This window comes from Helianthus annuus, chromosome 8, assembly GCF_002127325.2.
Source record: "Helianthus annuus cultivar XRQ/B chromosome 8, HanXRQr2.0-SUNRISE, whole genome shotgun sequence".
Lineage (NCBI taxonomy): Eukaryota > Viridiplantae > Streptophyta > Magnoliopsida > Asterales > Asteraceae > Helianthus > Helianthus annuus.
Window position 1 is genome coordinate 129,809,852 of NC_035440.2, and position 23,279 is coordinate 129,833,130.

The window sequence follows — 23,279 nt, forward strand, 5'->3', positions numbered from 1 at the left end:
TGTTTTATAATATATATTATGAATTTTCATATATACTTGGATTCCAAGTCATTGGTCAGAGCAATAACTTGGAATCCAAGTAAAAAGTAAACATTACTGTGTTTAGCAGTCCAAGTACATTTCATCTATACTAAAAAGTAAACCATGTGAAAGATATAAACTTGTTGAATCCCACACTAAAAAAATGAGATTTCAAGTCCAAGTACACTTCATATATCATATAAGATACATCTAACCCTGAAATGCAGATCTCTTAAATAACTTTCTAAATATAGAAGGGAGGTATATTAGGTAATCACACATGTCAAGTGGTGCATCTGCCAAGGTTTCCTAGTTCCTAATCGGCTAACAATGTGTATGGTGTCGGGTGGTCTAGGGTTCAAGTGGTTCGCCCAAAGCTATTGCCTAACTGCATATGAAGCCATTCGGGTTGAGACCCGTGTCCAAATTGTGTTGTTTGTGAGCCAAATAAGAGCCCGACTGTATCAAGGGGTGGCGTCCCAAGCTGCAAGGAAAACGTTTCTTATATGGTTTAGAATATGCATTTGTATGCAGAGTCGAAAGAAGAACGACAGGTGTTGAATTCGCAAATATTATGGATATATGTAATTGCGAGCATGCTGTCAATTGTAACCTAGTTCACAAGAACTAGGATTATGTAATAAGTCAGATAAATGTGATAAAATGTATCAGAAGATACGCTGCAATAAAACAGTGTAACCCAGATACATTTAAAACAGTGTAACTTGAACACAACAAGTGTAACCCATTTATCTAAGCTAAACAAACGGGTTGACGAGTTGTAAAGGGGTTGCCAGGTTGTCACTAACTTGTAATCAAGTTGTAAAATGGTTGAGTCATAAATGGGCTCTTGTGTTATAATGGGTTAAATAAGCTGACCTTATAATTTAGGTTTTAAAATTTCAAATTCTAGTTTAAACGGGTTGATGGGGATGTTTGATTAAACGGGTTGGCAGGTTGACCTTATAAAATATATATTTTAAATCCCAACATAAATTTTTAAACAAGTTGACGGGTCAACATGTTTGATTAAACGAATTAAATAGGTTGGCGGGTTGATTTTATAAAAATACATAATTTTATTTCCAGATTGTACTTTGAAATGGGTTGACAGGTCAAACTTTTGATTAAATGGGTTAAGTTGGTCATCCCCAAAACGAGCCATTTAACTAAGTCCGTTAATTGGTCTACTCAACAAGACATGCTTATTAAACGGGGTAGAATATAGAAATGACAGCCCAAAACCTGATAAATTTTGTCAAGTGTCTAAATTTATCTTCGAAAATTTGAATTTGACTTGGTATCAAGAAACCATAATTACATTTTCTTTATAATCTAGTTCAATTTAACTAGCCAAATTTAGCAATAAGTTTTTAACAAATTGACATACAAAACTTACATCTTTCATAGGAACCCCTTCTACAGGCGAGCTCATCCTTGTATTACTATTTACTGCTTCAAGTTTCATAGACAAGAACTACAACACAAAAAAAAAAAAATAAATAAATAATAATAATAATAAAATAATGAAAACAAAAAAAAGAGTGAATTGCAAGTTTTGTCCTTTATCTTTAGGCCATGTTGCAAGTTTTGTCCTTTATGTTTAAATTTGACGAGTTTTGTCCTTTATGTTTAAAAATCAAGCACGTTTTACCCTTTGGGCCTTAAAAATCAAGCACGTTTTGTCCTTTATGTTTAAAAATCAAGCACGTTTTGTCCTTTATGTTTAAAAAATCAAGCACGTTTTGTCCTTAAAAATCAAGCACGTTTTGCCCCAAAGGGTAAAACGTGCTTGATTTTCAAATATAAAGGACAAAACTCGTCAAATTTAAACATAAAGGACAAAACTTGCAAAATGGCCTAAAGAAAAAGGACAAAACTTGCAATTCACTCCAAAAAAAAACACATTCGTATGGTGTCAACTTCATCATTAATTTGCACAAAAACTTTCAACAACTCAAGAAAAAAAAATTTCAAAAAAAAAAAAAAAAAAAAAAACTTTTCAAAAAAACTCAAGAAAAAGAATTACCTCAATTTGATGTTGCAATGATTGGATGTAGTTAATTATTTCATCAAGAATAGTTGCTTTTCCTATAACCTGATAAATTATAATATCAACATCAATCACTTTTATAAATTATACAAAAACAAAAGTAAAACCATCATCTAACAAATAGAGTTCTCGGGTTCAAATCTAGCTTCCACTAGTTTCTTGCCTTAACCCCTTCAGTACTGTACTGACGGGCCCGTGATTTTTCCCAGACAGGTTCTCATGGTAACAGAAAAAAAACCATCATCTTTTTTTTTTGAACGGCCAACGAATCCTCCAAATGGGCTACTGGCGAAATTCACCACATCGGGATACACTCGCCTTCCGAACCGGGGAAAACCCTCACCTAAGGGCCGAAGCCCGTGAACACTCGCCCGAAGGCACGACAGTGCGGTGAGGTAAAACCCGCTCAGTTCAAGGATCGAACTAGCGATCGCCGCCTACTCGCCTAGTCTCCCATCATCACCAGATGCCGCAGAAACTAAATGCTAGAAGTAGGAATTGAACTTGGGTCACTTGGAACACAAGGTCTCTCCCTTACCACTCAACCACTAGCTCATTGGCAAAAAAAAAAAAAAAAAAAAAAAAAAAAAAAAAAAAAAAAAAAAAAAAACCATCATCTATGCACACCTTGTTGCATCCCGGAACCAAATCTTGCAGGATTTTCATTCTCTCACTAATCTTATCTCTTCTAGCCTAAAAACAACGATTTTAACGTGTTAAAAACTTGTCAAATTCATGTGAGATTAGAGCATTAATTGGGATTTAATTGCAATTTTGAGAGTGGAAGAACATTCATTACTCTTTCTGCAAGACTGTGACTATCAGTGGCTTGGCCTCTTCTTGCTCTAACAAGAATGTAGTCTTTAGGTGGTTCAGACGGTTTATCGGTTTGACCAACACCAGATTTGCTAGCTGACCCCGAACACCCTTCTCGGTCTACTTTTGAACCACCCGGTTCATCGCTTGATCCGCATATCTTTACTCTTTTACCATTCAATTTATTCTGCCAATTTCATACATACTTCTCATTTCAATACAGTAAAGAATAGCCCACCAGTTTTGAAACAAAGAAACCCATGATTAAGATTTCTTTTAATGAATTCATCACACAAAAGCATTCAAAGGAATCAACTTAGATAACATGATCATAGTACTAAATGATGTGACAGCAAAAGTGTTCTGTTGTCACATCATACGTACTATATGATATGACGAAAACTGGATATATGAGTGTCACTGGTCACATTCGTTTATTTATGTGTCAGTTGAACACATCATACGGGTTGTATGATTTGGGGAACACCACCTTATACGGCCCTCTTTCGACCAGTATGACCATTTTTTGCATGTCACCATATAACATCAAACGACCAATATATGACACACGTAAAAAGCTGATGAACCCACAAGGGTGTAAGGATTTTAGAAATTACCAAATCATTGGCGCTACTAGTTGACGCTATCTTTGAACACTCGTCTTCAAAGTTGGCGTCCCTCCGCTTCCTGCCACCGCTGCTTTGTTGCTCGGTCACCATGGATTCCGCGTTGCCAAAAGAAAAGGGCCAGATTCCAGTTAGAGTGTAAGAAGAAGGATTGGCTGCTGAGAAGGAGGTCTCATTGATAATGGGTGGATCCATGGAGATCAAAAGGACAATGTATGTGTATGTTGAAAATGTGTGTATAATCAATCAAATACAGAGACTGAGTGTAACTATGAAGTGAGTGAGTTGTAATGGAGTTCGAATTTAAGGGAGATGATGGAGTGAAGGCATAATCAACTTATGGTGTGAGTATATATGTGATAGTTGTTAGATGAGTTTGAAAATAAGTATATAGAACATAGAAGATTTATTTTGTCAATAACATATGTGATTAGACATGTGATAAATAGTGCAACACTTGTTATAATGAATATGTGATACTTGAAAGTTACACGATAAAAGTAGTTATTAATGATACATGGAGCAATCTACTCAATCAATATTTTTAATTAATCTACTCAATCAATATTTTTAATTAATGATTGTGATATAGTGAGAGGATCAAATAGAAAGTTTATTTTGCTTAGAAAGGATATGAAGCATTAGAATTATGACATATGACAAAATTTAAAATAAAGAAGAAGGTATTTTAGTCAATTTTACCCTATCTTCTCTCTTCTTCTTCTTCTTCTCTCAGTAACTTCAAAACCCACCATTTACAAACTTATCATCTTTAACATTTTCTTTACTTTCTATCACACTAATCACTACATTATAGTGCGATTTTTGTCACCAATCAATGATTCAAACACCCAATCAACGTGTTCTTCAACTTTTTTGAAGAAACCCGGTTTAATTTCTTACAGTATCTCATTTTTTATCTCATTTTTCCCTGTGATTTTGAAGCGAATCAATAGATTTGTTCGATTCGATCGCTGATAAGTGTTTCTAACATTCAAATTTCGTCAATCGGTGAAGAAATCTGAAGAAATCGGTTTCGATCTATGTAAGAATTTTTTGAATTGCATTTTTACGATCCGGATTTTTGAATTGAGTCGTTGCGTTTTACGATCTTGGTGGGGGTCCGGGGGCAGTGTCCCTGGGAGCAGGGTCCAAAGGGCAGAGCCCCTGGCAGGGATCGAGCTGGATTTTTTTTTATTAAATTGCTTTAATAAAACTGCATCAGAAAATTTAATTTTCTGTAAATTGCCTCTGGAAAACTGCATTAAAAATAAGGCATTTTTAAGTGTTTTCTGGCCATTGCGTTTTAGAAAAACACATTGTTGAAGTGTTTTAAGTCATTGCGTCTTAGGTAAAACACATTTTTCTGTGTTTTCAGTCCATTGCGTTTTAGAGAGAACACTTTCTTTTGTGTTTTTAAGTCATTGCGTTTTAGAGAGAACATTTTTTTTTGTGTTTGTAAGTCATTGCGTTCTAGAAATAAGGCATTTTTATGTGTTTTCTGGCCATTGCGTTTTAGAAAAACACATTTTTGAAGTGTTTTTTAGTCCATTGCGTTTTAGGTAAAACACATTTATATATCTTTTCAGTCCATTGCGTTTTAGAAAAAAGACATTTTTAAGTGTTTTCTGGCCATTTCGTTTTAGAAATAAGACATTTCATTGTGTTTTTTGTGCATTGCGTTTTAGGTAAAACACATTTAATTACTTCTGGCCATTGCGTTTTAGAAAAAAGACATTTCTTTTGTGTTTTTGGTGCATTGCATTTTAGGTAAAACACAATTTTGATGTGTTTTCAGTTCGTTGCGTTTTAGAAAGTACATTTTTTTTTGTGTTTTTAGGGTATTGCATTTTAGAAATAAGACATTTCTTTGTGTTTTCTGGCCATTGCGTTTTAGAAATAAGACATTTCTTTGTATTTTTTGTGCATTCATTTAGAAAAAAAAATCATTTTTTTATGTTTTTTTCCATTGCGTTTTACCCAACTGGATTTTCGAAATTTATTTTCGAAAATATAGCAATAGTATACTCGTTTTAAAGATTAAAAAAAGCTCGTTTTTTGGTGCAATTTTTTATAAAAAAATAATCTCGTATGAAAAAGTTATTAACGTTTAAAAAATGAGGGGGTATTGGAGGAGAGAGAAACTATTGACTTGGATTGACTACAATGCCCTTACACAAACCCACACGCCTCTTTTTTTCCATTCAATTTCCCTTATTTAATCTTAGACCTTGATTAAGGTGCTGTTTGTTTTTTCAGAGGTAAAACGTCTGCAGTCTGCGGACTATATCTGCAGACATCTGTAGCAGAAAAGGTGGACCAAACCTCTTCAGTGTGGAAGGAGAAGAGTGTTTGTTTTTTTACTTCTACAAAAACCTCTTTCTCTTCTCACAACACACACAACACGGTACACTCCTCTCTCTCTCTCTCTGCCTTCATCCCCACCAAAATCACAGTCCACCACCACCGTCCCACCCCCACTACCGAGATCCGTCCACCACCACCGTCCCACCCCTACTGCCGACATCCTTCCACCACCACCACCTACCCTTTAACTTTCGCTCTCTAAACAAAACAACTCAACATCAGATCTGTACCATCTAAACCATCAGATCTGACAAAATAACTCAACATCGAAGGTGGTGTTGCGGTGTTGGTGGAGGTGGTTATGCAGTGGTGATGGTGGTGGAGGTGGTGCGTTAGGGTTTCGGGCGGAACTAAACATCTACCTCCTCGGTCTATCTCTCTCTTGCATCTCTCTCTCCGCCTCTCTGTGCCGTCGCCGCCGCCACCAAATGGGGGTGATGGTGGTCGGGCATTCATTGATTTGAAGGGATAAGTTGGGGGTGTGCTTTGTCAACGGAATGAACCGCCGGAGAACCAGATGATCGGAAGCCGAGATGGGTGAAGGGGTTTTGTCGGTGGAGGAGATGGGGGATATGGGTGAACGTGGGGGTGGAGGTGGTGGCGGAGATGTGGTGGTGGAGGTGGTGCAGAGAAGATGTGGTGGTGGTGGTCTGTTTTGAATGGCAGAGAGAAGAGGAGAGAAGAGGTTTGAAGACTTGGGTTCATGTCTGCTTGGGGAAGAGGTGGGGAAGAGGTTTTTGGTGAGAAGTTCTTCAAGAAAACAAACAAGCTGCAGGACCCAAAGGTCTGCACGTGTATGCGCGACGCAGACATAAGTGGCCAGAGAGCTTTTCTTCAAAAAACAAACAACACCTAAATCAATTGATGATCAAGATTACTTCCTAGCCAAATAAACTTCCTATTATCTCCTAACCCTTGTGATATAATACAATTATGTATTTTCCTTTTAAGCTGCTCCGTAGTGGGGTGGTATATACCGCCGGAAAGCCCCGTCGCGTCCCATAGCGCCCAGTCACACCACTACGGCCGGCGCTATGAGTTAAAAATCTTAAAGCCAGGTGAAAACTATAAGGCGACAAATTTGGAGAGTTTCAAAAAATCCAACTGTTCAATGGTCACAAACTTAAAAAAAATCTTTTAAGTTTCTATGTAAATTCACCTCTTCAACTAATTTTTTATAAACCCTACACACTCTACCACCATCTTCTCTCTATCTTTATTCTATAAAAATCTAGTTTTTTATACAATGCATCCCTACAACCGCGGGTTTATTCATTCGCGTTCTAGTGCTGACACGAACCAAACGACCAATTCTAGCTAACCCGTTTTTCAGTTCCCACTCGACCCACCCCCTACGGATCCGGTTTTGTTGAGTACAATCAAAATCAAACCGGCTTTATTGTAATGTTTTTTTTAATTTAATGAAATAGTTTTTTTTTATTTTACCTTTTTAATGGTTTTTTATTTTATAAATTTAGAAATTAATTATAAAAAATAGAAAATAAATAATTGAGTGGTGATGGGGTATGGGGTAATGACTACACCCTCTTGAAATATAAAGCCTCCTTTTTGCACTTTTCGTCACTTGTCGCATAACGCCCACTAGTATAAACAAATCACTGATTCGTCAGCGACCAATCCCATACAACCGTCAGCGATCACTAACGCTGAAGTTAGTGGCGTGTTAAAGTGAAGGAATAGACCGAAATGTAGAACATTTAAAAAAAAAACTAAGTCATCTAGGACTAATGCGTTACGACGAACCTGTCAAATGAGAAAAAATAGATGTAAAAACATTGAACAACACATGGACGTTGCGCCGTGTTAACTCAAAAAATTATGAACGAAACATAAAAGGGTTGAATCACACACACACACACGTTGCGCTGTGTTAACTCGCAAAATTTAGTACGAAACGTAAAATGAAAACTTGGGAAGGATGAAAAGTATGAGGGACCAGAATTGAAAGTAAAAAAGTTGTGAAGTTAAATTACAAAAGATAAAAAATCGGGTTAAAGTAAAAAAGAAATCATTTTTGTAAGGTTAAAATTGTAAGAAACCGAAAGATATAACATATAAAAAATAACAAAGTCAATCAATAATTCATGCGTTGCGACGAACCTATAAATGAAAAACAATAGACGTAAAATCTTGAATTACACATGAACGTTGCGCCGTATTACCTTGCAAAATTATGAACGCAACGTAAAACGTTGAACCACACACACGTTGCTTCGTGGCAACTCACAAAATTTAGTACGAAATGTAAAACGAAAATGTGCGAAAGATGAAAAGTATAGGAGACCAAAGTTAAATATAAAAAAGTTGAGGTTAATTTGTAAAAGAAGAAAAATTTTGGGTTTAAAGTAAAAAAATTCAATTTTGTGAAGTTAAAATCGTAAATAATTCAAAGATTTGGGTTAAAAGTAAAATTTCAATTTTTTTTGAAAATAACCCAAGACGTACAACAACTTATGCATACAAAAGTTGTTAATGTATAGTATATAAATACGCACATAGAAATTATTTAATAGTATTCACTTATAGATGGTTTTATTTAAAATGTTTGAGTGAATTAGAATTTGTTTCTTTTAAAATGCTCTTCCTGATGTAGGTGGAAAGTAATTTTATTAATGCCGTTCAAAAAAAAAATATATTATTTTTTATTTCACCAACCCATTTATATCTTGCAAACCAGTAGAGAGTCGGAGAGATAAGGAGGAGAGAATGATGGTGTTGTAGACCAATCAAAAAGAAGAAGATGCATTAATGCATTATGTAATTGTAAAGTAAGCTTTAATATTGATAAAAAATTGAACATTAATTTTTCCTCACAAACCAAATTTAATGATTAATATAGGAGAAATATATATAAAACACTTTTTAATTAAATATTATATAAACACATAATAAATAACTTTGTTTCACACCTTATTCAATGATTTCATATGCATAAAATCTAAAAATTAAGAATTAATCAATCAAAATTAGTTACTATTCACACCAAGTTTTTAATTTTAATTGTATTATAGATAATGTTAGTAAAATAATATATTTTTAGATATTTAATATAAATTTAATCATTGATACTTATTAATTATTTAATTATGGAATGTTATTTAAGTCTCCATATAACTATTTTTAGTGTCCAAATAACTAAATAAACTTATTTGGTTTATAATAATAAAAAAATTCTATTTAAGTCTCCTAAACAGGAAGAATAGTAATGCTTTTTATTAACATTATATATATATATATATATTATATTTTAAAAAATTTAATGTTGTGGTATGGTTTGAATGATAAAAATTATAATATATCAAATAATTAAAAAGATAGGTGGTATAAAAAACCAAGTTTACGTTCATTTTTAAAAGACATATCCTGATTCACGACTATAATTGTCAACAAGTTACATTATATTTTATTCAACATATGCAATACACGTGGTTGTAACCTAATGTATGTGTATGTGTTTGTATATATATAGTGCTAGGATAAAATACAAATATTTTTTTGTGTGAAGCGAAAAAAGAAAAATACACGATGGCATTTTCGTAAATTATGTAATTACATTACTAAGCCAATAATTACACTTTCATTACGCAACTTTGAAATTTTAGTATAACTAGAATTAAGACCCGCCGCATTGCGGCGGGGATTCTTTAGTGATAACTAAGTCGATTTAGTGCGCGCACGTTATGTTGAACCTATCAAACAGGAAAAAATACACGATGTAAAAACGTTCACCCGCAAAATTTAGAACGAAACGTAAAAACGTTAAACCAAAGACGCACGTTGTGGTGTGTTAAGTCACAAAATTTAGAACGAATGATAAAGCTAAAAATTTGCGAAAAATGAAAAATATAAAGGACCAAACTTGAAAGTAAAAAAGTTGTGAGGATAAATTGCAACAGATTAAAAGTTTTGTGTTAAAAGTAAAAGAAAAAAAAAACAAATAGTTTTGGGTTAAAAGTAATTTATAAAATACTTTTGGATGAAAAGTAAAAAATCAATTTTTTTTTAAAAAACCCTCAAAGCCAAGGTTACAACAACCATATGCATAACCATTTTTTCTTTGAAAAACCCCCAAAGCCAATATTACAACACATAAGTAAAAAAAATCAAAGTGGTTAAATCGAAAAAGATGAAAACTTTTGAATTAGAAGTGAAAAAATCAAATTAATCAAAGGGGTTAAATTACCAAAGATTAAAACTTTAAACTTAAATTGTCAAAGATTAAAACTTTAGAGTTAAAAAGGAAACAAAGATTAAAATTTTAAACTTAAATTGCCAAATATTAAAACTTTAGGGTAAATTGTCAAAGATTAAAACCTTAGGGTTTAAAAGGAAACAAAAATTAAAACTTTAAACTTAAATTGTCAAAAAATTAAAAGTTTAGGGTTAGAAAGGAAAATTTCCATTTTTTTTTGAAAACCTCCCAAAGCTAAAGTTACAAAATATATATGCACATATAAGTTGCTTCTTTATAAGGTTTTAATAATCACGCTATTACGTTCCACACTTCCCACATTAAAACTATTAATTTTTTTAATAAAGGTTTTTTAGTACTCGGTTTCAAAGTGTTTAAGGAAATAACCAAACATAAGTTGCATTCAGTTTTAAACTAAATGAAACTATGTAATTGGTTTTCGGTTAGAAGAAACCTAACAATTAAATTGAGGTACACAGATTACATTTTAGCTCAATCTCATTAAATCCCTTTTTGATTGAACTCGAAATGAAACCACAGACCCAAATACTTTTTATTTCTTTTGTGTTTATTTGTGAATGTTGGTTTTTTCGATTTGAGATAATTGAATTCGAATTTGAATGCTCAAACAAAGAAAATTGAAAGAACCAATTTCCCTAACATTTGAAAACAACATTCGTAGTTTAAATGACACGTTAAAAAATTCGAGGAATTTGAGTATAATGTATGTGCCGACTTTAGTGTTACTATCATTTTTTTTTTTTGAACGGCCAACAAAAACGTTTTATTAATTAGCAAGGAGCTACACCAAAAATATACAAGCCGGCTAGAGCGGCACACCAAACAACCATAAAACAAGAAAAAACAATACAGGACCCTACTCGAATTTAACCGAAATCATCGAATCTTTTCCAGCTCTCCAACGTAATCGCAGCATCCTTTGAACGATTTTTGACCCATAGATAACTCATAACCTTCACTTCCTCCAAAATCTTTGATACCTCTGGATAGGAACCATCAAAAATGAGTTTGTTTCTTGCAGCCCAAATACTCCAAAATGTGACATGAACAATGGCCTGGATAATCTTCTTTTTCTTTGTAGAACTTTTCACGAATAAATGCAGATCTAGAATGTCCTTTATGCCAAAGGCAAAAAACACGGGTATTTTGCACCATTGTGTAATAAGAGCCCAAACCGTTTGTGCAAGGTGACATGATACAAATAAATGCTCGCTCGTCTCCGCATAGTCTCCACATATGGCGCACCTATCCGAATTTACTTGAATATTTCTTTGAGCCAAAGCCATCCTCGTGGGAAGACGCTCCTTTTCAGCTCGCCAAGCAACAAAACCCACCTTTTTCGGCACCCACTTATTCCATACGAACGAGTAATGTGGCTGCAGCCTATTACAAATTTTTAATACTGATTTCACACTTCGAACTGAGAATACAGCCGATGTATCTAAGCCCCACCTGAGAACATCCTGATTTTCCGAAATTGAGAGCGAAATCAGCAGGTCCGTCAACTCCGAAAATTCAGCAATTTCTTGATCTTGCTCAAAGGGTCTGGTCCAGTCCCAGCTAGTGTGCAGACCCCCACCGACCCGGATGATACGGTCCGATACATAACACATTTTCAGCCGTTCTAAGCTGAAAAGAGTTGGAAATCTGATGTGAAAAGGAGTGTTCCCGATCCATAGGTCCAACCAAAATAACGTATTTGACCCGTTCCCCACGACATTTCTAATGGCTTTGAAGAGATCTATCCCCTTTTGCTGAAGCGAATGATGAATATTGACTATTTGCTTCCATATACCCGGCATAGAAATTTTCGCCGGGATAGCCGACCAAGATCGAGAGTTATGATGTATGGCCCAAATCACTCTCCTCCAAAGTCCTTTGTTTTCAACCTTGAAACGCCACCACCATTTTGCCAACATAGCATGATTTGCATCCTTTAACGAACCAAAACCCAAACCACCGTATTCTATAGGTGCAATAACATTGTCCCAGGCCACCCAGTTCATCTTCGCTTTCTCTTCAGATCACCATATACCATAACATCACACGTGGAATATCACCCTTTTCTTTAGTGAATGAAGACCATTGTGAGTGGTGGTGCATTATGACTTTTATTTCATGTTTTTTTTTGTGTCAATAATTTATTGGGCGTCATAAAAGATGTTGAATATTGCCTTGCAAAAGTTTCCTAAAATGGAAACCACAAATTTAAAGGCCAAGGTTCTCAAGTTCAACTACTTTAATGGGAAATCCAACTTTTTCTAATTAAAAAGAAAAGTCGATCATACTTTTTTAATGGTCTGTGTTAAAATTAATCAACTAATTTTCTTAAACTTAAACACTAAGGTAGACAAATTTAGGGATTTAATTATCTATGTTTGTGATTATAGAGTAACTACGGGTGTGCAAAGTCAGTTAACTGAGGGGTTGGTTAGTTGAAAAGTATTAACCATAACCATAACCGATGGTCGGTTAACCGTTGTTCGGTTAACCATTGGTTATGTATCTGTTTCAGTTAATTTCAGTTAATTATCTAATGTATATAAAACTTATATAACCTCATGAATGTAAAACTTGTAAAATTATATAGACACCACATGCATATTGGTAATGAGCTCTGTGTACATAATAAAATAAACACTAATGGTCCCTCAATTGGACTAAAAGTGAAACGCCCAAATCCATCAAAGGTTAAAACACTGTAAAAATTTGAACTTTCATACCGTAACATAAATTTTACCAAAATACCCTTACGATTAATTATAACAATCGCAGCCATCAAAAGTTTTATACAACATTAATCCATACTACCAAACCACAACTTACCAATTTAACTTACTTATAAAAGACATTAAGTATAAAATTGAAATTTACAACCCAAAAAGAGTTTTGACCATTTTGACATTAAACATAACGAGAAGCGCATAGAGGGCAATGAGGTGTGTTCGTCCCAAGCTCGTCATTCCTAAGCATGCAATTTACCTATCGTTCACATCACAAAAATACATTCATAAGTATGTGTAATTAAACACTAAAACTACATTTTTCATTATTCATCTTATTTGACCCGTTAGCAAAGTCATACTTCCATATCATACTTTATGTAATTATTTCATCCGCACCACAATTCGTCTACAATGAATTTGTTCTTCATCATTCCGTCATCATCAAAATTACACATTCCATCTGACCCATTCATTTTGGGTCAAAATCAAACTATTTTCATATTCCATCATCTTTGGGTTATTTGACCCATTCATAACAAGTCAACATAGTGACCATTTCATTCTTATTACTAATTCATTCATCTTGACCCGTTTGACAACGAGTGATATCATACACAATATCATCATCATAAACTTCCACTCATTTTGGCCCGTTAGTAACGGGTCAATACGCATCCTTTACTTTCGCATTCCTAACCATTACTTCAAAACTCAACTCATCAATTTACTATGTTCTATACTACAACTTTCAACTAGAATTAATATAATGAAACTATCACCTTAATTTACATTAAGAATAGACGAAGTTCATATGAACTTACTTTTGGTTTGCGTTGCTTGCGAACCGGATTGACTTGTACTTTCTTCCTTCACGCCTACAATTTCACATTCAACATTCTTTCAATCTCATGTTTTTATCTCACATTTACATTAACATAGTGAGCTAACAACTCATCATTTCACCAATTCTAATCAATTACCATCATGTGCATATGAAATCATCAACATTACATAAGAATCAATACTCAATCATTTCATCAAACACATGGTGTGCATAACATTAGCAAAGCATAATGTACAAGTATCTTATGCATAACCTCACTAGTTCATATCAAGATCATCAAATTCAATTAATTTCATATAACATTCATTCATAATCAATTTCATCTATCAAATACTCATTATAAACGACTTCATACATAATCATTACACTAATCGTACAAAATTCATCATTGCACTTCACAATATCCTTACTTCAAGTGGGTTTCCACTTTTAATCATCAATTCAGCCAAATTCAAGCATAATTCATGTTCTATGTGGTGTTTATAACCCTTACTCATGCTAATTTCATGGATTGCTTGAAACCCATTTCATACAAGATAATCAAAACATAAAATTCCACTTACCCTATGTTTTAGTGTTCTTAGATGATCAAATCAAAGACATGCATGAATTTTCATCAGTTTTCATCCCTCAATTGGCTGCATTTTCATTGTGCTTTCATGGGTGTTTTTCTCCCTTCTTCTTCCTCTGGTCGACACCCACATCTCACCCATATTCAACATTTTTAATTTTGTTATAACACTAAGTTTTCATATTACACTTTCAACCCTTCTTGTTTTAAAACATGTCACTTTAAGATCAAACTATTAACTAGGTTACCTTTCACTACATTAACTTTGTTCATACTTAAACAATAAAAGTCTATAATTATCATTTGCTATTTAAGACATCATACGTAAAACATTATAATATAACATATAAAATTTGGGGTGTTACAAAAAGGTTAAAAAAATCTAGTGAATCACGAACTTATGAACAATATTACACTAAGAGACTTTAGTGTGTGTATATATATATATAGAAAAAGTGTAACGTACAAAGGGCTTATCGTACGCTCGGTACGATATTGTGAAATCGCATGTTATAAAAAAGCATGTTGGAAATCGCATGTTGGTATTTTTGATGAAATCATATGTTGTTTTTTTTGTAGCAATTTCGCATGTTCATAAATATGATGAAATCGCATGTTGATATATAAAGCAATTTCACATGTTGGTTTTTCAGCACAAATCGCATGTTCAAGATTGAATTCGCACCAGATCGTACGGCTGAGATGATCACGTACATTTTGTACGATAAGAGTCATTGTACGTTAACTTAACCCTATGTGTATACATATATATGTATATTTTTAGCTAATCGATTCGGTTCTGTTTTTTCGGTTTTCAAAATCCAATAACCTAATCCTCAATTAATGTTTCGATTCGATTTATTCAGTTTTATACTCACACCTAGAGTAACCATAGTCCAAAGCTCCCTGTGTACGAGCCAATAATATATTGTATCAGTTCATGGTATTACCTAGGAAAACATACATTGACTCCGCATGTTAACAGAACACGTATGCCTCCCATCACTACATTAAGATACCACCCATAAATATTATTTTATTTTATTTTTCTATAACTCCCACGTTCCCTTCTTCATAAAACTTGTGTTTTTTCCGTAACTCCCTCATCGCGAGTCTAACAATGTCGTGTTTCACATATCAAATTCAAGCCCACCTGGAGTCCCATTCTCACTGATTAAGCACCCACCGAGCTTTTGTTGTAATATGGTAAGACACAAAACTTTAGGAACTTAAAAACTATCAATAAATTTTAAAGATTGAAAACTAAAAAAAAATACGTGATTATAAGTGAAGACAGACAATGTAATGTGTAAATGGGTCGATGACCTTCTCATTGCAATTGATAAATTATATACAAGTTTCCCTCTCCTATCTTAGGAGATAATAACTAATTACCAACAATACATGGAATAATTATATTCTCTAAATATACATCATCTATTACACCCCCACAGTCAAAGTGGGAGGAGAGCGTATGTTGACTCTGGAGAGAAAATCCTCAAACAAAATGCGTGGTAGACCTTTAGTGAAGATGCCGGTAATCTTATAACGAGATGGGACATGAAGTATATGAACATGTCCTCGTTGAACCTTCTCGCACATGAAGTGTATGCCAAGCTCGATGTGTTTTGTGCGTTGATGCTGGATGGGGTTTCCAGTGAGATATATAGCACTAACATTGTCGAAGTAAATGATATTCGCTCGAGAAGGTGGTAGCCGAAGTTCAAATAATAAGTTACGCAACTAGCAAATTTTAGCGACGACATTAACGACCCTCGGTACTCAGCTTCTGCGCTAGAGCGAGAAATGATGTCTTTGTTTCGGGTGACACAGATCCCAATAAAGAAGCTGAGAGTGCCAAGGTCTTTCATGGAAAATTCACTCGCAAGAGAAGCCATGAGATTATATATTAGTTGATCTGAGGAGGTGACCAATAATATGTCATCAACATAGAGGAGAAGGAATGTCACACCCTGGCTTTGCGGAAGCGTGGTTAATTTGGTGTGACTTCTTAATACCATAGCTTAATCATAACAAAGCTATATGAAAGTAAAACCATGCAAGATCATCCATTGTTTAAGTTTCAAAATAAAAGTACCACAACGTTGTTTTAAAGTACCGACACATGCAACGGAAGTTACAACCTAATTCATAAAAACATTGTTCAGAATCACAAACATAAAGCAGACGTAGTTTAAGAGCGGTGGCTCGTCCAGGCAAGAGACACGACCCCTAAACTTTGGATGACCTTATTTCTCATACGCAGCGTGAAAACGTATCATACCATGCCAGATCCTTAATTACCTGAAATACATGTAAGTTGGAAAAATCAACAAAAATTGTTGAGCAAGTTCATGTGTAGTGAGTAAGTAAAAACCTTTGTAAGTATAAAATCTTGGTATGTAGCAAATAAGGAAAAAGAGACCACCAATGGTTTGCAAGGCCATTGATATGTGTGAAATGCAAGTAGGAAGGCTCAAACCTAGCAGATTTATGCGCCGGGTACAAAGTCATCCCGAGGTCCGTTACGCTGGGCCTGGGACTGGGCTCGCTACACCCAAATAGATCTATCGCTCCTGCCCCTCGGTCCTACCCTGAGGATTAATGACCTCAAGTTTCCGCCTACCCAGTTCACATGATCTAAATAACAACCCTCCTTACGCTAACCATACCATATCAGAAATATTCGCAAACATAGTAACATGTATTTCACCCCCGCAGTTTAGAAAACTGAAAACAGTTAAGAGAAAAGGGGGACATGAACTCACAGTCAGTGCGTCTCTACCAAGTACTCCGAATGTCAGGCAGCTGTGCAACGACCTACATGTGCTAATTCTATTAGACGGATGGCCGTGCCTTAGCTTTATAGTTTAAGTTTTGGGAACAGTTAGACAACCGTTCCTTGTATATACTTGGTATTTAATTTCCTTCCCAAGGATGGGGGATTTAATACATGTGTATTCGTATCATCTCATTAAGTCCCACTTAATATATTTTTACTTCTCATTCCAAAATATAGATATCTTTCTCAAAAATATTATATTTTCTCTTCACTTAATACTTTCCAAAATAATATGTTGACAAAATACGCGTTTATGAATATTTCCGTATAAAGCGTAAGTTACGTTTTAACGATTAAGTGGTAATAGTAATTACCGGTGTAACTTATATGTTCGTCGTGTAAGCGTTTGTATTATTTTGGGTTCGTCAACGTTTGTAAATATTATTTTTACTCTAAAAACAATATTTATATATTTTCACAAAATAATCATAAACAGTGTGGTGAAAAATATATTTATCGAATAAATATTTATCACGTTTAGTTTTTGTGAAAATCCCACCTTCGATTATTTAATAAATAAAGTCATGGCGAAATATATTTTGAAAACATCTAAAAAATAGTCTAACACTTGTAAATAATTCTAAGTATTAGATTTTAGAAAAATTTTGCCAGAGTTTCCCCTGTAACTGGAGGTGGCCACGCTTTCAAGCGTATCATTTTCTTTTACAAAATCACTTCAACAATTTCTTGATTCAATCAAACAATTTCCGACACATCAAACTAGTCGATTAGTATGTAAATCGCATTATTACATGAACTTGTAGTTTTTCCGAAAACTATAGCGTAGATCTCCTTATATTTGGTGGATCTATGTGTAAAATAGTTTAATCTTGTAAAAACCCCGTTTTTAGAATAAATTACTCTTTACAACTTCCCGACAACTTTTATAAAAATTGTTACTTTGTCGGATCTTTCGTTTCACAAGTGTTTATACACTTGTAGTTTGTAAAAATCATATTTGTTAGTGTGTCATCCGACTTTTATAAAACATGATTTTCTCGACACTTGGTTCTACGAATATACCACTTGTACATGCGTAGATCCGCTAGTTTTAAATACTATTTTACAACTCAAAATACTTTTACACAAGTTCATGTCTTTCGTGTGGTAGAGTTTCACCTTTTAACCCTTGTACCGATAGTAACAAGCTTATGTCAAGATCTATGATCTTAACAAAGTCGGGTTAAACGATGATCAGAGCCACCACAACGTAGATCGGGCCTCAATAATCATCATATTTAAACACTACAACTTTTACACAAGTTATGATCTTTTATCCAACAAAATTCAAGTTTTTAGTAAACTTTAAAGATTCAAAAGATGGGTTTCCGCATTTTAACCGTTATAAATCATATTAACCACTTTAGATATGTTCGAGAGTGAGTTTTAAAATTATACCTCTAGCTCGGGGCTAGGGAAGATTCTAGGCGAAAATGAGGTGGATAAAAGCGAAGTAATGAGGTCCTTCCGCTTCCGTTTGCTCCAAGGCTCCTAATACGTGACCCGTAAGGCTTGTATATACTTGGAATGGATGAACAAAGCTCGACAATGGATGGATGGTGGTGGGGAGTCTTCGGCCGAGAGTGGGGAGAGAACAAGAGAGAGTTTTTGTTGGTGATTGTGATGTGTAAGAACTCATGTGTTAAGTGGTGATATTTATAGACAAAGTTATGATCATCGTCCAACGGATTTCGTGTCTCCTTGATATTAGACATAAATCAATTTAAGAATCAAAAGTTGTACTCTCTAGTTACATGAGGACCAAACCGGCCCAAGGGGGGGGGGTCACTTGGTTCGATTCCAAGTGTGTAGTTAGAGTTTAGTTACGTTAAGTAGGTTAACTTTAGGGGTTAACTCCGTTAGTTGTATGATGCGTTATAAAACGGGTGTTAGGGTAATCAGGGACCCTAACTGGCTCAGAAAAAGACCAATAATACTTTTGGCAATATTTTTATGTTCCGGGTATAGTCCGGTTGTTCGGTTAGATAGTAATTCGTTAAAGCGCTTAACAAAGCTTTTAAGTGTCGTTAATACCATTTTTAGTGACGCAACTTACTCCCGACACTTTGGAAAGTGCCTAGTAATATTTTTCTCATGATTTGACATTTTATTAGCTAATTAGAAGCTGAATTGATAATTAAAGTGTTGTGTTTTGTGCTTAGAGTACGTTTTAGGCACATCCAATCATTATATCTTATTCCTAGAGACGCAGTTTCACAACCCTTGTATCCCTACACACACTATGGGTGTAGTAAAATATTTCTGGCTCATACAGGCCTTAGAGGCAGTATCTGCCTGATGCTGACTTTTATCAGCATGTTCAGTAGGTTATCCGTTCATAGTGCTACTGTGCTTTTGTGCATCATGTTTGTTACTAGGGTTCAGCCTGATAATAATGTAGTGACAATATGTAAGGTATGATGCAGATCTGTACAGGTATCAACAGTCAAGTAGCAGTCTATCCATAAATTCAAGTAAGCACAGTAATTAAGCAGTAAATTATTATTAATTAAGTAGTACGGAAACCTGGTTTAGTGAGGGTTGTCACATTCTCCCCCCGTTAAAGAAATTTCGTCCTCGAAATTTGTACTACCTTAACTCCTTTTGGTCACGTCACGCAAGTATAACATCGAAGTAGATAGTCATCAAACTGCATCCAAGCTTACTCACCCTTGGCGGTTCCAAGAATATTTAACAATCCACACCTTCTATATACATTCCGAAATTTTCTACTCAAATGAAATGGTAAAGGGATCTGTCAACTCCCAAGTAGCCAAGTGGCAAGGTTCAGTGCGTTTGACCCCTTTTGTACTGTGAGGATACACCGAATGAATACAGATGGATCTGGTGTATCCTTGCTTTGATTTGTAGTTGCATCAGGAATGTGTAAATGACAAGTCAACAAAAGTTTATGTATCTTGCGTGGAACGGTTGGCCATGATTAGAAAAAGCTACAAGTTTGTAATGACACCACAAGGTATCGTAATGGCAAGATTCGAAATAGTGATGACTGAACAAAATCACCGAGTTTGGAACCAGATGAAAGTGTACCGAAGCAAACCGGAAGGTGAAATTGAGTACTGCAAGGCGTTTGCTTGATTATGAAAGAATCGTTAGGGGGTACACCATGATATGCAATGAATTTATGTACCTTTGACTCAGCACGCAAGTGTGTTGAGAGTGATTTAATTGTGATGACGAAAACGGATTTAGGGCAAGTTGTCAAATAATTAATTAAATCCGTGTACGAAGTGAGTAGTCAGATAAGCGCAAGCTTCAGTTCTGTGAAAGTATCACTGTAAGGTATAGAAACCTATCAACGATTTAGTGGAGTCATAGACCAAATAAGTCTACTACGATCCGAAACAAAAGAATCTGTGCCAAAGTATTAGAATATGATGCTCTCAATGCATCATATAGCGTCTCAAATTAAACATGTGAGCTGGATAAGTTCAAGCAGTTGAACCTAGTTTCAACGTAACCAAACAATAAACGTACATGTCAACAAGGAAATCTTGACATAATGGCAAACATGTAACTCGCAAGCAGGTGGTTTCAATAAGTGTGTTGACTTGATAACAAAAGAGTCAACAATGACAAAATATAGGTCATTCGAATCGCAAACTAGTAATTAGATTCGGCGATGTAATAGTTGAACATTCATGAAGCGTTTACTCGAAATGAAACCACATGCGTAGCAAATGGTGCATGGGTTATGAAGTGATGCGTTCTTACTAAAACGAAGAAGTGACCAAATATATGAAGCAAACGTGCATTCGCTCTCAGCGAAGGAAGACAACGCGATGCAACTACTTGAAGGGAGCAGAAATGCAAATTTCTACTTGTTAGAAGTGAAAGTGAAGACTTCAATGGAAGAAAATTTAAGTACTTTCGGGTTCGTTTAACTATAATGACAGATTGGTCAAGTTAATGATGTTTGATTGAGTTGACAGATATGGTTCCTAGATGTAAGGCTTCTAGTCTTTCTGGATTCCACACCTCGTGTGAATCTGGTTTATTCATTGTGTAGGAACCAGTATTTTGTTTATGTTTAAGCACGATCATTGTCCCACAATTTCATCCTGGTATATTCTCTGACGACGTTCGATTGTCGATCAGTCGTGTAGTAGTTGGGTTCTCATCGTTAGTTGTATAAGAGGTCCGCAAATTTTTAGCAAGAGTCGCTGATTTTTGGTGGGTTAGCTTGTTCGGTTCCTGGTAGCTGATGTTTACTTGAAAATCATCATCCTCCTTTTTAACGAGCAGATATGGGGTTTTCCCAACAGGGGATTTTTGGTCTGTTATCTTCCTTCTTCGTCAACTTCTGTAGCTTCACCATCAATCCTTGTGCTTCCGAAGATATAAGTCGTTAAGGGGTATTGACCGCAGGTGTGACGTTGGGAATTTATCTGACGCGAACGGGATTAGCCGTAGGAGAGAACATTCTGGCAAGTCCTCGTGGAGACCTTAGTGTTGGAACCCGAAGGTTTATTCATGTAGGTTATTAATGTTTAGGGGTTGATCTTGTAATTATCTAGTTCTTTATGTTTTGGGTTAATTAATGTGGTTTGGGCTAGTTAGAGATGTCGCATGGGCCTAGGGGTTTCGGCCCTATATGTTTTGTATTTAAGCAACCTTAGTCACTTGATTAAGGGTTGTTGATTGTGGTTAGAGTTGGGGGCGACATAAGCATAGGAACCGAGTTCCTTACGAATTCTTGTATCAGTCTTTGGCAATCATTGAATGCAAGATTTCGGTTTGTTCTTTATTCATTGTTTATTGTTTGATCTTTATATTTATTCTTGAATCAACTTGTGTTTGATTTCCGCGCTTTCACAAGTTAAGATTGATATCATTGAGAGATCCTCACGGGTTTTACAATTGGTATCAGAGCCATTGAAGCCATTCAAGGGCTCGGTTTTGATATCATTCGGATTCAAGAATTTTCATATGCTACTGATCCGTTTTTGTTGAGTGTTTTGCAGAAATATTTATCATTTGTTCTTGACAGAATCATCGAAAAAACACTGATTTTGGTTTGTTGATTTCAGTCTTTGGTGTTTGCTGAATTTTCGGGAAATCGGTGGTCAACAGATTCAAAGATTACAATATCTTTGAATTTTGGAAATTGCTGAAAAGTCGGGATTGCGAGTAAACAGATCTTATCACTTATTGTTTTGCAGGTCACGACTCGCAATCATCCAGTTGCGGCTCATCACGCTCCAGTTACGACTCGCAACCATCCTTGGTTTCGGTTCATCCTGCTTCAATTGCGACTCGCAACCAGCAGATTGGTCTCCACTCGCAATCAAAGACATTACGACTCGCAACCTTGGTTTCGGCTCATCCTGTTTTGTTACGACTCGCAACCTTTCCAGTTACGACTCGCAACCACAGCAAACTTGACTCGCAACCTTTGTCATTACGACTCGTAACCACTGAAGATTTGACTCGCAACCTCATCAGTTTCGACTCGCAACCTCAGGAGATTGACTCGCAACACCGTTTGTTTCGACTCGCAACGACATTGTTTTACGGACTTTTGGACTGTTGACTTTGGACTTAATAAAATTAATTAATTAATTAACTGATTAATTAACCATGTCATCGAACAACAGTGAACTGTCTGCCCTTAATCAACAACAAGAATTGGACTCAAAGCTTGGAACTACAACACGCATTCCAAGGTTAACTGATGCTAATGACTTTCCCGAGTGGAAGTGGCGCTTTGAACAGCATCTGAAGGTTAAGGATTACAAGTTATGGCGCAGCATCTTGAGAGGACCTAGGGAGATTATGATGGAAAGCCCCACAGAACCAGATGTCAAAATAAAGAAGCCTCGAGATCAATACACTGAAGATGATGTGCTCATCGTTGAAGAAGATGATCGAGCTCTTTCCTACTTAACCATGGGTTTGGGTCCTAATATTGCTATTGGTTTTCGCACCTGCAAATCTGCCAAAGAATTATGGGATTCTCTAGTCGAAGTGTATGAAGGAAACGAAGATATGAAAGAGAGCCGAAGGAATTTGCTGCAACAAAACTTCAACAATTTCAACCATATTTATGGTGAAACGGTAGACAATCAGATTCAGAGGTTTGTCAAGCTGGTGACTCAAATGCAAATGGAAGAAATTCATACCACAAACGCATCCACCAACAGACAACTCCTTAATGC

The 23,279-nt window shown here is 35.3% G+C and overlaps 1 protein-coding gene and 1 long non-coding RNA gene across 2 annotated transcripts; both read right to left on the minus strand.

The window, feature by feature from the left end:
• On the minus strand, window positions 1-3,852 carry LOC110870679 (transcription factor bHLH79). The gene is made up of 6 exons (XM_035976288.1): window positions 3,508-3,852; window positions 2,874-3,077; window positions 2,702-2,767; window positions 2,051-2,119; window positions 1,421-1,498; window positions 1-505 (listed from the first exon to the last, which is right to left on the minus strand). Exons 1-6 carry the CDS (start codon window positions 3,709-3,711, stop codon window positions 380-382), a joined length of 747 nt encoding a protein of 248 aa, XP_035832181.1. The 5' UTR covers window positions 3,712-3,852; the 3' UTR covers window positions 1-379.
• Window positions 3,853-12,938: 9,086 nt separating this feature from the next.
• LOC118481133 lies at window positions 12,939-14,384 on the minus strand. Its single transcript, XR_004864520.1, has 3 exons — window positions 14,251-14,384; window positions 13,665-13,718; window positions 12,939-13,099 (listed from the first exon to the last, which is right to left on the minus strand). It is a non-coding gene; the product is annotated as an uncharacterized LOC118481133 (long non-coding RNA).
• Window positions 14,385-23,279: the final 8,895 nt, after the last annotated feature.

Excerpts from the sequence above, each read along its gene's own strand:
- LOC110870679 (XM_035976288.1), bottom strand. The coding sequence starts at position 3,711 with ATGGATCCACCCATTATCAATGAGACCTCCTTCTCAGCAGCCAATCCT. Across the intron at positions 2,768-2,873 it reads GTCACAGTCTTGCAGAAAGA|GCTAGAAGAGATAAGATTAG; the intron begins GTAATGAATGTT and ends CGTTGTTTTTAG. Across the intron at positions 2,120-2,701 it reads TGGTTCCGGGATGCAACAAG|GTTATAGGAAAAGCAACTAT; the intron begins GTGTGCATAGAT and ends ATAATTTATCAG.